The sequence below is a fragment of the Dipodomys spectabilis genome, unplaced genomic scaffold (assembly GCF_019054845.1).
Source record: "Dipodomys spectabilis isolate Male_0828 unplaced genomic scaffold, ASM1905484v1 ptg000204l, whole genome shotgun sequence".
NCBI classification, from domain to species: Eukaryota; Metazoa; Chordata; class Mammalia; order Rodentia; family Heteromyidae; genus Dipodomys; species Dipodomys spectabilis.
In genome coordinates, this window is record NW_024870881.1 from 1,388,158 (window position 1) to 1,403,664 (window position 15,507).

The window sequence follows — 15,507 nt, forward strand, 5'->3', positions numbered from 1 at the left end:
GTTGCCGTGAGAACCTTGACAACAAAAGGCCCGGGCGGCGGCTGAGGCGCGGTAGAGTCAAGTCGAGGACTTCTGCGCCCCCTCCCGAAACCAGCGCTTTCCCGGGCCGGTCAGTGAGCCGCGGGGCCGGGCTGGGTAGGCTGGGGAAGCAGGCCCTACTCCCTCCGCGACGGCCCTCCATCCCTTCCCCGGGGCCCGCCGTTGGGAGTCGGGACGCCGCGGGGTGGGCTGGCCGGCGGTTGGGACGCCAGGGAGGCTGAGTTGGCGCCGGCGGAGGCCTGGGGTTGTTGCTGGGAGCCTGGCGAAGAGCCCGAGAGAAGTGGGTCGTCCCACAAGCGCCCCAGGTGTAAGGGCTGGAAACTGGGACCTCAGAAAACGTGGGACCAAGTCCTGGAGTCGGGTCTGTGTCCACCTCATCGCTGAGGGATGTGAGGGGGCCCAGGACCGCCCCCCCAGGCCCCCCCCGGAACCCCCTCCCCAGGATCGCCCCCCCCCAGGACCTCCCCCCCCCACCTGAGGGTTCCTTTTCCTCGCCTAGGTTTGAAACTTTGGCACATGGAATCGCTGTAGAACCCGACAGCTGCCATCCCCAGTGGCAGGTTTTTTTCCTCTCTTTATTTTTAAATTTTTCTTTTGGCAGCTCTTGTGATGCCAAAATGCAGGTGATAATGGAGGAAGACAAAGAATGTTCAGATTGTTTCTTGATAACACCGCTAACACCTTTCCTTCTCATGTGTAATATCGTTTGTTTGTTTTTTTTTTGCTTTAGCTGTCTTTATGCGTTTGAGACTTTTGAAACTGAGATCCTTCTTCAGTTTACATCTAATCTGCTGGGAAGTTTGTTATGAAAAGATTAATAATTAACAAATCACAAGTTTTAAGCAACTTCTACCTTTTGAGAAACCAAGAGCACAGGATGGCTTTGATTTTTAGAGATACTGTTTATGATCAGAAGCATGGCATAGGGGTCAAATCCTTACCTTGAATTTGGTCACATTTCAAAAATCCACTGAGTATACCTAAGTATTACCAGCTGCTGGGCAGATTTCACCTTTGTAACATGTGTTGGTGACAATACTTGTCTCCAAAGACTATAGTTAATCAGAATCTTAAGAACTATAATTTAAATAGACTATATATGTAATATGTGTGTATGTATATGTAATTGTTTACAAGCCATATGTTTATGGCCCATTGTCTCTAATAACTAGTTACTCTGAAGAATTACAGTTACTATAGACTATATATATATATATGTATGTGTGTGTGTGTATATACATTTTTTGTATTGGTTATTTTACAAGCTATATATTTATGGGCCATTATTATTTCTTAATGATTTGCCGAAGGTGAGTTTCAATAGCCTATAAGATCAAATTCCCATCATAAAACTAAGAAAGTGAAAATATCCAAATTATATTTAACAATTTAAAGCAGTTAGGGTTGCCTTAGCATAGACATGACTTTTGCTTTAATGTGATATCGTTAAAAGAAAAAAATCATTAAAAAAAAAGAAAAAAAGCATCTAATTTATAGATGAAAACTTAAGTTGTAGGTGTTCAGAGAAATTTGGAAGAATCTCTAAACAGTTTGAGTTTCTAGTACCAAATTGCAGAGTCCTTTGGAATCTAAGAAAGGATTTACTACCTATGAGCATTTATTTTTTCAGTGCAGATTTTGATTGGAATGGTTAAAACTTCCAAGATTAGACATATCTCTTTGATTTTTTTTTTTTTTTTCCTGTTCCTGAAGCTTGAACTCTGGGCTTGGGTGCTGCCCTTGAGCTTCTTTTTGCTCAAGGCTAACAGTATCACTAGAGCCACAGCACCACTCTTGGCTTTTTCTGAATAGTTTATTAGGGAAAAGAGTCTTATAGACTTTCTAGCCCAGGGAGACTTTCAATTCTATCCTCAGATCTCAGCCTCCTGAGTACCTAGTATTACAGGCCTGAGCCACCTGTGCCTGGCTGTTTTGGCTTTCAAAGATAGGTTGTTGTTAACTGTTTTGAGATTTTAGAGCCCAAGGGATCTGGTGTATATTTTTAAAATTCTCAATGGGATCCTACTAACATGATGTAAATTATTTTTGTTATTGTGATTCTGTTTACATTATCTACTCTGAATTATAAATGAGTGGTACTGCTGCTGAAGTTTATTTTGGGGGGGGTGAGGGTGGGGAAGGGGGTCTGGTTGTTGGGCCTGAACTCTGGGCCTGGGTGCTGTCCCTCAGCTCTTCAGCTCAAGGCTAGCACTCTACCACTTGAGCCACAGTGCCACTTCTGGCTTTTTTCTTTTTGCTTATGTGGTGCTGAGGAATCGAACCCAGGGCCTCATGCATGCAAGGCAAGCGCCCTACCACTGAGCCACCTTCCCAGCCCCTGAAGTTTCTTTTTAGTTGTTTGGGTTTTGTTTTTGTTTTTGTTTTTGGTGCCAGTCCTGGGGCTTAAGGACCTGGATGCTGTCCCTGAGCTTTTGTGCTCAAGGCTAGTGCCCTGCCACTTGATCCACAGCTCCACTTCCAGCTTATTTCTTGGTGATTAATTGGAGATAAGCATCTCATGGATTTTCTGGCCTGGGATGGCTTTGAACTGCAATCAGTTTGTCTAATTTTTCTTTTATTGACTTTGCCTCTGGTATCAAATCTCACAAGCAATCAATAAAACCAAAGTTAAAGTTTTCAATCATGCACATAAACTCTTAGGGCCTTGTGTTGCTAAGCAGGTACTCTATTACTTGGTCCACGCACCCAGCCCTCCTTTCAATATTTTGAAGTTTTCAGTGTAGAAATTGTATAGCTCTTCTTAAATTACTTCTTAAATATTCTATTTTTTATTGTTACTATACAGGTGATGTACCGATGAGTTACAGTTACATAAAAATATTGTGTTCTTTTTTATGCTTTTGTAAGTGTAATTGTTCTCTTAGTTTTCAGGATACTCATTGTAAGTGTAGTAGGGACTTCAATATATTTTTGTGCTGGTACCAAGGGCTTGAACTCAGGGCCTCAAGCACTTTCTTGTTCACAGTGAGCACTCTATCACTTGAGCCATACTTGCAGTCTGGCGTTTTATTGGTTAACTGGAGATGAAGTCGCACAGCCTTTTTTACCTGCGCTGGCTGAAACAACCTTTGTCCTCTAGATCTCAGCCTCTTGAGTAGCTCTGGACCTGGTTGCTGTCCCTGAGCTCTGCAGTTCAAGACCAGCGCTCTGCCACTTGAGCCATAGCGCCACTTCCGGTATTCTGGTAGTTGATTGGAGAAAAGAATCTCACAGACTTTCTTGCCCGGGCTGGCTTTGAACCATGATCCTCAGATCTCAGCTTCCTTAAGTAGCTAGGTGGCATGAGCCACCAGCACCCGGCCACTTGTTTTGTTTTGTTATGTAATTCAGGTTGATTTTGAATTCATGATCTTCCTGCCTTAGCTTCCTTAGTGCTTGGTACAGGCATGCACCCAGGACACCTGGCTCCAGTTTAATTATTAATGTATTAATTTCACCAGAGAGCTTCAGAAATAAATACAACATAGTATTTTGGAGTGGAAAAGAAAATTTTCTGTTAGCGCTTGTGTGTGTGTGTGTGTGTGTGTGTGTGTGTGTGTGTGTGTGTGTGTGCGCGCGCGCGCGCGCATGTGCGCGCGCCCACATGCCAATACTGCCCCCTACCTTTTTGGCTCAAAGGTACTACTACTTAAGCTACAGCTCTACTTCTGGCTTTTTGGTGGTTAATTAAAAATAGAGTTTCATGGACCTTCCTATTCAGGCTGGCTTCAAACCTCAATCCTTAAATCTTAGCCTCCTGCCAGGATTACAGACATAAGCCACCAGCACCTGGCTTAGTTATGGTTATTTTTTAATAAAATATTTAATTTTATATTCATATATTTAGTTTTAAATTTATATAAACAGAAATTTCATGGATTCACCTTTTTTTTGTATTGGGATTTGAACTCAGCCTCATCTTACTTGCTTATCTGACACTACAACTTGAGCCATGTCTCCATGTTTGATTTTTGTTGGTTATTTTGGAAATTAAGTCTTGTGTGCTTTCTGCCTGGTCTGACTTTGAACTGCTATCTTATAGATCTCAGTTTCCTAAGTAGCTGGGATTAAAAATTAAATTTAGCCAGGCACTGGTGGCTCACACCATAATCCTAGCTACTCAGGAGCTGAGATCTGAGGAACACAGTTCAAAGCCAGCCCTGGCAGGAAAGTCCTTGAGAATCTTATCTCCAGTAACCTACAAGAAAACTGGAAGTGGTGCTATGGCTCAAGCAGTAGAGCGCTAGTCTTGAGTTGAAGAGCACAGGGACAGCGCCCAGGCCCAGAGTTCAAGCCCCATGACCGACACACACACACACAAACACTCACAAAAATTAAATTTACTTTTAACTTTTACATAAGATAGATTTACTTTTTTTTTTTTGGGGGGTCCTGTCGTGGGGCCTGAACTCTGGGCCTGGGCGCTGTCCCTCAGCTCTTCAGCTCAAGGCGAGTGCTCTACCACTTGAGCTACAACACCACTTCTGGCTTTTTTCTTTTTGCTTATGTGGTGCTGAGGAATTGAACCCAGGGCCTCATGCATGCAAGGCAAGCACTCTACCACTGAGCCAACTTCCCAGCCCAGATAGATTTACTTTTAATCTTTGTTATGTTTCAATATCAATGTTATGTTTCAGTAAATAACGACAATATATAATACAAATGTTTGCTTTTAATCTGTGGGTAATTCTTCAGTTATTTCTTTGTGTGAATTTCCTAACTATTCAATATAGGCAGATACTGCTGTAGAAATAAATATAAAATGGAATCTCATGTGCTTATCACTTACCTTTCTAATTTACCAATTCATGGCCCTTCTTACCTCAACTATTTTGAAGCAAATCCAATTGTCATATCATTTCATCAATAAATTATTGATTTATTTTACAAGAGAGATTTAGTCTTTGTAACTTTTTTTTTTTTTTTTTGGTCAGTCGTGGGCCTGAACTCTGGGCCTGGGCGCTGTCCCTGAGCTCTTCAGCTCAAGGCTAGTGCTCTACCACTGGAGCCACAGCACCACTCCTGGCTTTTTCTGCTGAGGAATTGAATCCAAGGCCTCATGCATGCAAGGCAAACACTCTACCTCTGAGCCATCTTCCCAGCCCTCTTTGTAACTATTTAATGCTGGAGAAAAATCCATGCTAGAATTGGCTTTGCTTTAAAAGATAGTAATTTTATTAGGATAAGTGGAGTCAGTAATAAAATTTGTCTTTTATTTTAATACACAGGAGTCCAGTAAAATGGATGTTTCTCACACTAGATACTGAACAGCTGCCATGGAAGAAATACCAGTAAAAGTCGCCGTAAGAATTAGACCTCTGCTTTGTAAAGAAGTTCTTCATAATCATCAAGTTTGTGTGAGAGTTATTCCAAACACCCAGCAAATTATCATTGGGAGAGATAGAGTTTTTACTTTTGATTTTGTTTTTGGCAAAAATTCCACTCAAGATGAAATTTATAATACATGTATAAAGCCCCTAGTGTTGTCACTCATTGAGGGCTATAATGCAACTGTTTTTGCCTATGGACAGACTGGATCTGGGAAGACATACACCATTGGAGGAGGTCATGTTGGTAAGATTTTTATACTGTGACTTATTTGAGAAACTAGAAAGAAGCTTAAAATACAGTAATAGCTGATATAATAGGTATGTAGCATATTGATTGAATAATGAAAGCATAAGTAGGATAGTTAAATGTGTTTATAGGATCATTATCTTTTTTTTTTTTTTGTCGGTTATGAGAGCTGAACTCAGCCTGGGTGCTGTCCCTCAGCTCTTCAACTCAAGGTTAGTGCCCTACCACTTGAGCCACAGAGCCACTTCCCGCTTTTTTCTGCTTATGTGGAAGAATTGAACCCAGGGCCTCATGCATGCAAGACAAGCATTCTACCACTGGGCCAGCTTCCCAGCCCTTTTTTTTTTTTTAAGTCAGTCATGGGACTTGAACTCTGGGCCTAGGTGCTGTCCCTCAGCTCTTCAGCTCAAGGCTAGCACTCTACCACTGAGCCACATTCCCAGCCCCTCAAGAGAGTGGTTAATTTCCAATTAACCACTGAAAAACTGGGACTACAAGTTGCAGAGCCCCAGCTATGAGCAAAAGAGTAAAGCTAGAGTGCAAAGTCCTGAGTTCAAGTCTTAGTACTGGCACAAAAATAAACAAAATCATGGAAGCATGGTTCAAGTGATATAACACTTGCCTAGCAAGAGCAAAACCTCTAGTTCAAACCCTAGTGTCACAAAAAAAGGTGAAGACAATATTCATTGTTCAGTCCATGTTATTTTGAGTAGAAGGTAAAGTAGAAATGAATTTTAATTTGATTTTTCATCCTTAAATAAGCCCGATGTAAATATTAATTTTCTTATAACCAGGATTTAGGAGTAACCGGAAAACTTTTACTATATAATTTCAAATGTCTTTTTTAATTTAAAAGCTATTTCTTTTTTTTCGGGGAGGGGGAGGTTAGTACTTTGAACTTAGAGCATCACATTAACAGGCACTCTATCATTGAGCCAACCCCACAGTCCCAGGCTTTTTTGTTGTTGTTGTTGTTATTGTTTTAAGATAGAATTTCACTTCTGCTTGGGTGTATGCCTGATAGTGTGGACCACTATCCTCCTTTGTGGGGGTGGGGGGCTAGGGGTCGGGGGAAGCTTCTTGTCATTGCTGGGATGACAAGCACGTGCTACCACATCTATCTTTTCTTCATTGAGATGGAGTTTTACAGACTTTTCTAGCTGGCTGGCATGCAACAGCCCAATTGCAGTCTTCTGCTTAATTGAGGATGACTGTGCACAGCTAGGGGTTGAGGAGGAGTCTCATGAGCTTTCTTCTTAGGCTGGCCTCAAACCATGTTCTTCCCATTCTTAACCTCCCAAGTAGCTTAGCCTGTCCTAGTAGGATAACAAGCATGAGCTACCTATGACCAAATGCCACATTTCCTAGTTTCTTATTTTTTCCTTCTGGGATAGGATCTCCTTATATTGAATGGAGTTTCACTATAGCCCAGGCTGGCTTTGAACTCCTAATTAATTGTCTTTCTCTACCCAAGTCCTGTGATTACATGTGTGTACCACCACATCTAGCTCTCAGATGTCTATTTTTGAATATTTAATATTTTAGGATATTGGGGCTGGGAAAGTGGCTCAGTGGTAGAGCGACGACTGGACGCCCCCCAAAAAAAATTTTTTTTAGGATATTCTTTCTCCTAATTGTAGTAATAGTTTGGAAAAGGTAGAATAATTTGCAGTAGAGCTGCAAATTTAGGATTTGAAGCAGAGCTGCAAATTGTTAATTGTAAAGCTCCAGAAGAATTGTTGAGTTAGGTTGCTAGACATAAGAGTGGAGGTTGAAAGCCAAGTCTTCTGTTGAGACTTTCTTCTGCATTGGTATTTTTTTTTCCTTTATGGTAAGGAAGATTTTACTCAGGATCATTTCACAGGTATAGCAAACTGCAATAAGGGAACAAGATTAGGATCAATTCCAAATACAGGAAGGACTAGTGTGAATTTATAACCAGGGAAAAAGTTGAGACTCATGGATTGAAAATTATTGAGGTATAACATCAGTAGTAAAAGGGATTTTTACCAAACTGAGCTAATAGGGTTCTTCATAAAATCAGGCCAGAATGATCAGACATCACCTGGGAGATGGAAGTTGAGTGATTGGTGTGATATTGAAGGTGGAGGTTTCTTGTTAAATTGACTTAGTAGGGTTCTTGCTGAAATTGGTTTCTACAAAAAAAAAAAAATGCACAGATAGCTGTAGGAGACATTCAGGAGTTGTAATAAAGCTTGGTCATATGAAGAATCATGGTTCAATTTCATTTAGCATGGTTTTTTATTTAATAAAAAAATCTTTCATGAACCTACGTTATGAAAACTAAGTGAGATAGAACATGTTAAGGATCTACCAGATTTAGCAGTCTTTAAAGCATTTCCAACGTGTTATTTTCCAAGGAAAAAGAACACACACACTATCTTTGAGGAACCTGCTTTCTTCAGTCTTTATTCTTCCTGCCTTTCAAAGGTGTTAGCTGCTAAGCCCATCTTTCATATTCAATCCCTCCTCTATATTTGCTTCTAGAGAACTCTACTTGTGACGTTCAGCCAACCTCTAGAGAAAGCCTTTGTTTCATTTTGATTCCAAAGCAAACTTAGGAAATATTGTATATATGTCTTTGTCTAAATTTTAGAAAACCTTTGTTTCACAGCAAACTTAGGAAATGTTGTATATGAATCCTTGTCTAAATTTTACTTAATATTCCCTATATAGGGGCTCTCTATTTTTTTCTATTTTCATACACCTCAAGTGTAGAATGTATGTCTTTCAGACACTCCTGTCATTACAAAATACATGGATTGGAAGAAGTCTAGATGATGCCTGCACATTCTGAGGAAGATCTGGTGCCAGAGATTAAATGGAAAGGCCTTAAGACCCCAATACCTCTCAATTTTGAAAATTCACGAGTCTATAGTATTTGAGGATTGTAGGAGTGGTTTTTTGATTGGCAAATGGCTTATGATCTTTAAGATCTTGTGTATGCTTTATATTAATAGAAGTGGTAAATATTGGGCTGGGAAGGTGGCTCAGTGGTAGAGTGCTTGCCTTGCATGCCAGAGGCCCTGGGTTCGATTCCTCAGCACCACATAAGCAAAAAGGAAAAAGCTGGAAGTGGCTCTATGGCTCAAGTGGTAGAGCGCTCGCCTTGAGCTGAAGAGCTGAGGGACAGCGCCCAGGCCCAGAGTTCAGGCCCCACGACTGGACCCCTCCCCCCCCAAAAAAAAAGAAGTGGTAAATATTCATAGCTTGGTAACTTAATTGCAGATGTACTGATTTATATTAAAAGGCAAAGTATATGTTTAAATAGCATGTAATAGCCAACTGTGATGGTTGTTGAAGTATCAAACTTTTTCATTTTTCTCTCTGAACGACTCTTAAGACCAACATTCCAAGTGTGAAATATGATATTTAGGTTACAAAAATACATGTTTAAGCCTTATTATAAATATTTGAAATTCAGATTTTAAATATTTAAAAATTTCATGCTTTGTTATAAAGTAGCATAGGGAATAAAAGAACTATTTTTTCCCAGTGGTATAGTCTATAGATTTCCCACTTACACAACAATGTGAAAGAATTTAATCATCATGGAAGCTCTTTTTTCTTTTGAGATTAGGTCTCAAATATATCCCAAAGTGGCCTCAAATTCTCTCTGGAACCAAAACTGGCCTCTAGGCTCAAGACTCCTAATTTTTAAGGAATTTTCACTTTCTGTTTTGGAAAAACCCTTCAGTTTCCTTTTCTTGCCACAGGATGGCAGTCTTGTATCTTAATAGGTGAAAATCGGCCATACAAGTGAATAGAGATTCAAATACTGAAAATGCTTTTTGCCAAAATACTAAAGGTATACTTGGAAGGGACCTTTTTTTCTTTTTTTAAGGGTCATTGGTAAGTCAACTTAGTTACCTGGGATGTATTTTCTATGGTGTACATTTTCTAAACTGGTTTATAAAAGTATATTTGACTTTAAGTTTCAGATTTATCTATTTTAAAGTTTGTCTCGCCGGGCGCCAGTGGCCCAGGCCTGTAATCCTAGCTACTCAGGAGGCTAGGATCTGAGGATCATGGTTCAAAGCCAGACTGGGCAGGAAGGTCTGTGAGACTCTTTTCTCCAGAAAACCAGAAGTGACACTGTGGCTCAAGTGGTTGAGTGCTTTCCTTGAGGTGAGAGCTGAGGGACAGCTCCTAGTCCCCCAGTTCAAGACCCACAACTGAACCCCCTCCTCCCAAAAAGTTTGTCTCATGGAATTTTTTAAAACGAATTTTACAATGGTTGTAAACAAACATGAATATAAATATATATTAAATTTACTATTTTAGCTTGTACTTTTCAGCATATGTGATATCAAAAGCATTCATTTTGAATCAAATTAAGTTGAATACATTAGTACATTGTCACTATTTGCAATATTTTTCTAGTACTACTTTAAACAAAATCTCTGTACCCACTATGCTTGAACTTCTCTAGTTTACTCTCTATCTCTATTTTGACTCTCGTAGATATTTCATGGAAGATATTTCATGGCTTCTTTCACTTCACATCTATCAGAACTTTCACTTCACATCTATCACATGTATCAGAACTTTTATTTCTTTCTATGGTTGGAGAATACTCTGTTGTACACATATGCTACATTTTATTTATCTGGTCCTTCTGCTGATGGGCACTTAATATATTTCCTCTTTAGCTCTTATTACTAATGCTGCTGCACATGGTTATGTACCAGCATCTGTTTGAGTTCCTCCAAGGTATTTAAAAAAAATTTTTTTGGGGGGGGGTTTCTGGTCGTGGGGCCTGAACTCTGGGCCTGGGCACTGTCCCTCAGCTCTTCAGCTCAAGACTAGTGCTCTAGCACTTGAGCCACAGCACCACTTCCGGCTTTTTTCTTTTTTGCTTATGTGGTACTAAGGAATCCAACCCAGGGCCTCATGCATGCAAGGCAAGCGCTCTACCACTGAGCTACCTTCCCAGCCCCTCCAAGGTATTTTTAGGGGTAGTTGGTTTTTTTTTTTTTTTTTTGGTTGATTGTGGGGCTTGAACTCTGGGCCTGGGTGCTGTCCCTCAGCTCTTCAGCTTAAGGCTAGCACTCTACCACTTGAGCCACAGCACTACTTCCGGCTTTTTTTCTTTTTGCTTATATGGTGCTGAGGAATCGAACCCAGGGCCTCATGCATACAAGGCAAGCACTCTACCATTAACCCACCTTCCCAGCCCCTCCAAGGTATTTTTATAAAGTCATTTAAAACTCCTTTTTTAGCCAAGGTATGACATATATACATGTTTATAATATTATTATGCTTTGCTTTTGAAAAAATGATTTTTGGGGGGCAATATTGAGGTAAAACTCAAGTCCTTACCACTTGCTAGGCAGGTGCTTGACCACTGAGTTGCACCTCCAACCCAAAGGAATGAATCTTGGTAACATAAATGGCTTGTACCCCAGTGACTGAGATTCTATCCCAGCCCTGTCCCCTCCAATTGCCTAAATAGAATGATATTTTAGTGCACAGGACTGTGGAATAGGTTATCTCACCTAGAGTCAGTTCCCTGTTTTATCTTCCTTTTTTAAAAAAAAATTACATCAATTAGTTGTACCAGTGTGTAACATGCCCATGTATGGATTCAATCAATGCGTCTTCACCAAAGTCATTTCCTTCCTCTTCCTCTTTCCTCTTTTCTCCCTCTCCCAACCAGTCTCATTGAATTAACTTTTCCACTTTCACAAATGTACATAGATTATTCTGACTATATTAGCCTTGCTTTTCCCTCTGTCTGCTCCCTCCTTCTATGGCCCATACCCCAGTCCATGCTACTTTCTGATGTTATAATGTTCTGTTGTTATATTGCTAGTTAATTACTCAAAGGGATTTCATCATAGTACCTCATACCTGCAACATTATGGTTAGGTCAAGTTGATTTTGTGTGTGTGTGTGCGCACACACGTGTGCGCACACACACACACATATCCCATGCATATACATATCCTCTATGTGTTTCCATATGTTTTTATTTTAGATCTAACATCCACATAAGAGAGAAAGATGCACCTTTTGTTTTCCTAAGCCTGGCTTATTTCACTTAATATGATATTTTCCAGTCCCCATCCACTTCCCTGCAAATGACATCATTTAATTCTTCTTTAATAATACATTGGATATTCAATATTCTATTGGAATAATATTCCAATTTGTGTTTATATATGTATCTCATTTTCTTTATCTGTTTCCAAGGCTTGGGTTTGTGAATTGTGCTACAATGAACATGACTATTCAGGTGCCACTATTAGATCCTAAATTCCTATGGATAAATGCTTTGGTGGATCATAGGATCTTTTTTTTCCCCAGTGAACTTCATTAGTTTGGATTTTTAAATTATTATATATTCAAAGTGTTGTATGGGAGAGGGTTCAATTTACTCTGTTCATTTACGTGTAAATGCATCTTGATCAGAGTGATCCCTTCCAGATTGCTGCTCCACCTATTCTAGTCCCACGTGTCTCCATTTTTCGTGTATGTGCATTAAGTATTATGACTTTATTTGGCCACCATTCTTTCTGTTTCTCTACCTCTCCTCTTAGGCCCTCACAAGTCAAGATATGTTTCAGCTTCCTGATATCTCATTTTTAACTTTTCCTTCCCGATACTCATTTAACTTTTGTTTAACTGTCAGTTAATTGTTCAGAGGAACAATTGGAATTTCATGGAACAAGATGGAATTTCACTCCTATATATACCACACTTTAGTCAATTTGATCATATGTATATGTGTGTGGCCCTGTATGTGTTTGCCAATATGTTTTTATTTTAAGATCCATATACATGAGAAAATATGAGTCCCTTGTCTTTCTAAGCCCAACTTAATTCACTCAATACAATTTTTCTTCCTCCTCCTCTTTTTCTTCTTCTTCTTCTTCTTCTAATTTTTTTTTTTTTGTCATGGGGCTTGAACTCTGGGCCTGAACACTGTCCCTCAGCTTTTCAGCTCAAGGCTAGCGCTGTACCACTTGAGCCACTGCGCCACTTCTGGTTTTCTGAGTGGCTTATTGGAGATAAAAGTCTCATGGACTTTCCTGCCCGGGCTGGCTTTTAAACCACAATCCTCATGGGCTGGGAAGGTGGCTCAGTGGTAGAGTGCTTACCTTGCATGCATGAGGCCCTGGGTTCGATTCCTCAGCACCGCGTAAGCAAAAAGAAAAAAATCCGAAAGTGGCGCTGTGGCTCAAGTGGTAGAGCGCTAGCCTTGAGCTGAAGAGCTGAGGGACAGTGCCCAGGCCCAGAGTTCAGGCCCCACGACCGGACCCAAAAAAACCCCCAAAAAACAAAACAAAAACCTCGATCCTCAGATCTCAGCCTTCTGAGTAGCTAGGATTACAGGGATGAGCCACCAGCTCCTGGCTTCAGTATGATTTTTTCTAAATTTACTTCACTCAGTATGATTTTTTTCTAGGTCAATCCATTTTCTTTCTTTTTTTTTTTTTTTGGTCCGGTCGTGTGGTCTGAACTCTGGGCCTGGGCGCTGTCCCTCAGCTCTTCAGCTCAAGACTAATGCTCTACCACTTGAGCCACAGCGCCACTTCCTGCTTTTTTCTTTTTGCTTATGTGGTGCTGAGGAATTGAACCCAGGGCCTTAGGCATGCAAGGCAAGCACTCTACCACTGAGCTACCTTCCTAGCCCTGTCAATCCATTTTCATTACTTTCTTATGAATGACTAATTCCATTATGTATGTATATATGTATATATTTGTGTATGTACATGTGTATGTCTATGGATATAGATATAAAATCTCATATTTTGTTGATCCATTCATTGGTTGTAGGGCAAATGGACTGTTTCAGTAATTTGGTTACTGTGAATAATGCTGCAGTGAACATGGGTGAGTGAGTACCTTTATTGTCTTCTGACTTGCACTCTTTTGAATAAATGCTCAAGAATAGTATTGCTAGATATACAGTAGTAGTAGTTCTGTTGTTAGGGTTTTGTTTTGTTTTTGCCAGTCCTTGGGCTTGAACTCAGGGCTTATGTGCGTTCCCTGAGCCTCTTTGTACTCAAAGCTAGTGCTCTATTGCTTGAGACACAGCGCCACTTCTGGCTTTTTCTGAGTAGTTTATTGGAGATGTGAGTCTCATGGACTTTCTTGCCAGGGCTGGTTTCAAACCACAATTCTCAGATCTCAGCCTCCTGAGTAGCTAGGACTACAGGAATGAGCCAACAGCACCTGGCTTAGTTTTCGTTTTTTGAGGAATCTCTATATAGACTTCCATAGGAGTTACAAACTTACATTTCCACCAGCAGTATGGTGAGAGTTCCTTTTGCTCAAGACGGGTACTCTACCACTTGAGTTATGCTTCCACTTCTTTTCATTTGTTAGTTAATTGGAGATAAGAGTCTCAAGGACTTTTCTGCCCAGGCTAGCTTTGAGCTGAGATCCTCAGATCTCAGCCTCCTGAGTAGCTCAGATTATAGTTATCAGCCTGGATTGTTGTTTGTATTCTTTTTTTTTTTTTTTTTTTTGGTCGGTCAGTCGTGGGGCTTGAACTCTGGGCTTGGGTGCTGTCCCTGCGCTCTTCAGCTCAAGGCGAAGGCTCTTCCTCGAGCCACAGTGCCACTTCCATTTTTCTAGTGGTTAATTGGAAATAAGAGTCTCACAGACTTTTCTGCCCGGGCTGGCTTTGAACTGTGATCTTAAGATCTCAGCCTCCTGAGTAGTTAGGATTACAGTTGTGAGCCACTGGTGCCTGGCTGTTGTTTGTATTCTTTTTTTTTTGGTCCGGTCATGGGGCCTGAACTCTGGGCCTTGGGCACTGTCCCTCGGCTCTTCAGCTCAAGGCTTTTGCTCTACCACTTGAGCCACAGCGCAACTTCTGGCTTTTTTTTTTTTTCTTCTGCTTATGTGGTGCTAAGGAATTGAACTCAGGGCCTCATGCATGCAAGGCAAGTGCTCTACCACTGAACCAACTTCCTAGCCCTGTTGTTTGTATTCTTGATGATGGTGACTGACCAAAATGGGATCCAACCTCAATGTTTTGTGTTATTGATGTTTTCAGTTGTGGGGCTTGAACTCAGGAGCTGGGCACTGTCCCTGACCTTTTTTTTTTTTGCTCCACCACTTTGAATCACAGCCCTACTTCCGATTTTCCGGTGGTTAATTGGAGTTGAGAGTCTCATGGACTTTCCTGCCTGGGCTGGCTTGGAACCTCAATCCTCAGATCTCAGCTTCTTGAGTAGCAGCATGAGCCACCAGCACCTGGTTTCAGTGTCGTTTTGATTTGCATTTCCTTCATGGCCAATGATGCTGTATTTCTTCATATATTTATTGGCCACTTATACTCCCCTTTTGAAAAATGTGTGTTTAGCTACTTACTTCATTTATTGATTCCTTGGGGACTTAGTTTTTAAGCTCCCTATGTATTTTTTTTTTTTAATTTTGTTTTATTTGAGAACATACTGTACAGAGGGGTTACAATTACATGGGCAGGATAATGCATACATTTCTTACCAAGCATTGCAGCCTCCTCCTTTGTTTACCCTTCACCTCCCTTCCCAGCCTCCCCCCTCCCCCCCACCCAATCATACCCCCCCTCCCCCCCCCCACCGACATTGTAAAGCTGGTTATGACATGACATTTTGTACTTCTCATTGTTGCAACAGGTCCACCTGAATCCTTAAACGACTTGTTTGTCCCCGTCTCCTCCACATGTTATACTGACATCAAATATAGTGAAAGCGGGGGTTACACTGTGGGGGAGGGACATACAAAGCAACAAAGAAATAATCTTATAAATGCGTTAGAAACACATGCATGAAAGAAACAAAAACATTAAAATACATATTTGAGGGTTCGTTTTCCTAACATCACATTCTCTGACTTTTTCCGCTTGACTCATACCTATACTAGATATTGCAA

At 40.7% G+C, this 15,507-nt stretch overlaps 1 protein-coding gene across 2 annotated transcripts in view; it reads left to right on the plus strand.

Annotated features, from left to right (window-relative positions):
- The window catches only part of Kif27 (kinesin family member 27), a 110,227-nt gene continuing 94,720 nt past the window's right edge, over window positions 1-15,507 (plus strand). For both annotated transcript variants that reach the window (XM_042696255.1, XM_042696254.1), the window contains exons 1-2: window positions 1-109; window positions 5,268-5,613. In XM_042696255.1, the coding sequence (XP_042552189.1) occupies window positions 5,316-5,613 (298 nt within the window). In that variant the 5' untranslated portion in view covers window positions 1-109; window positions 5,268-5,315. The remainder of the gene's footprint in view (window positions 110-5,267; window positions 5,614-15,507) is intronic.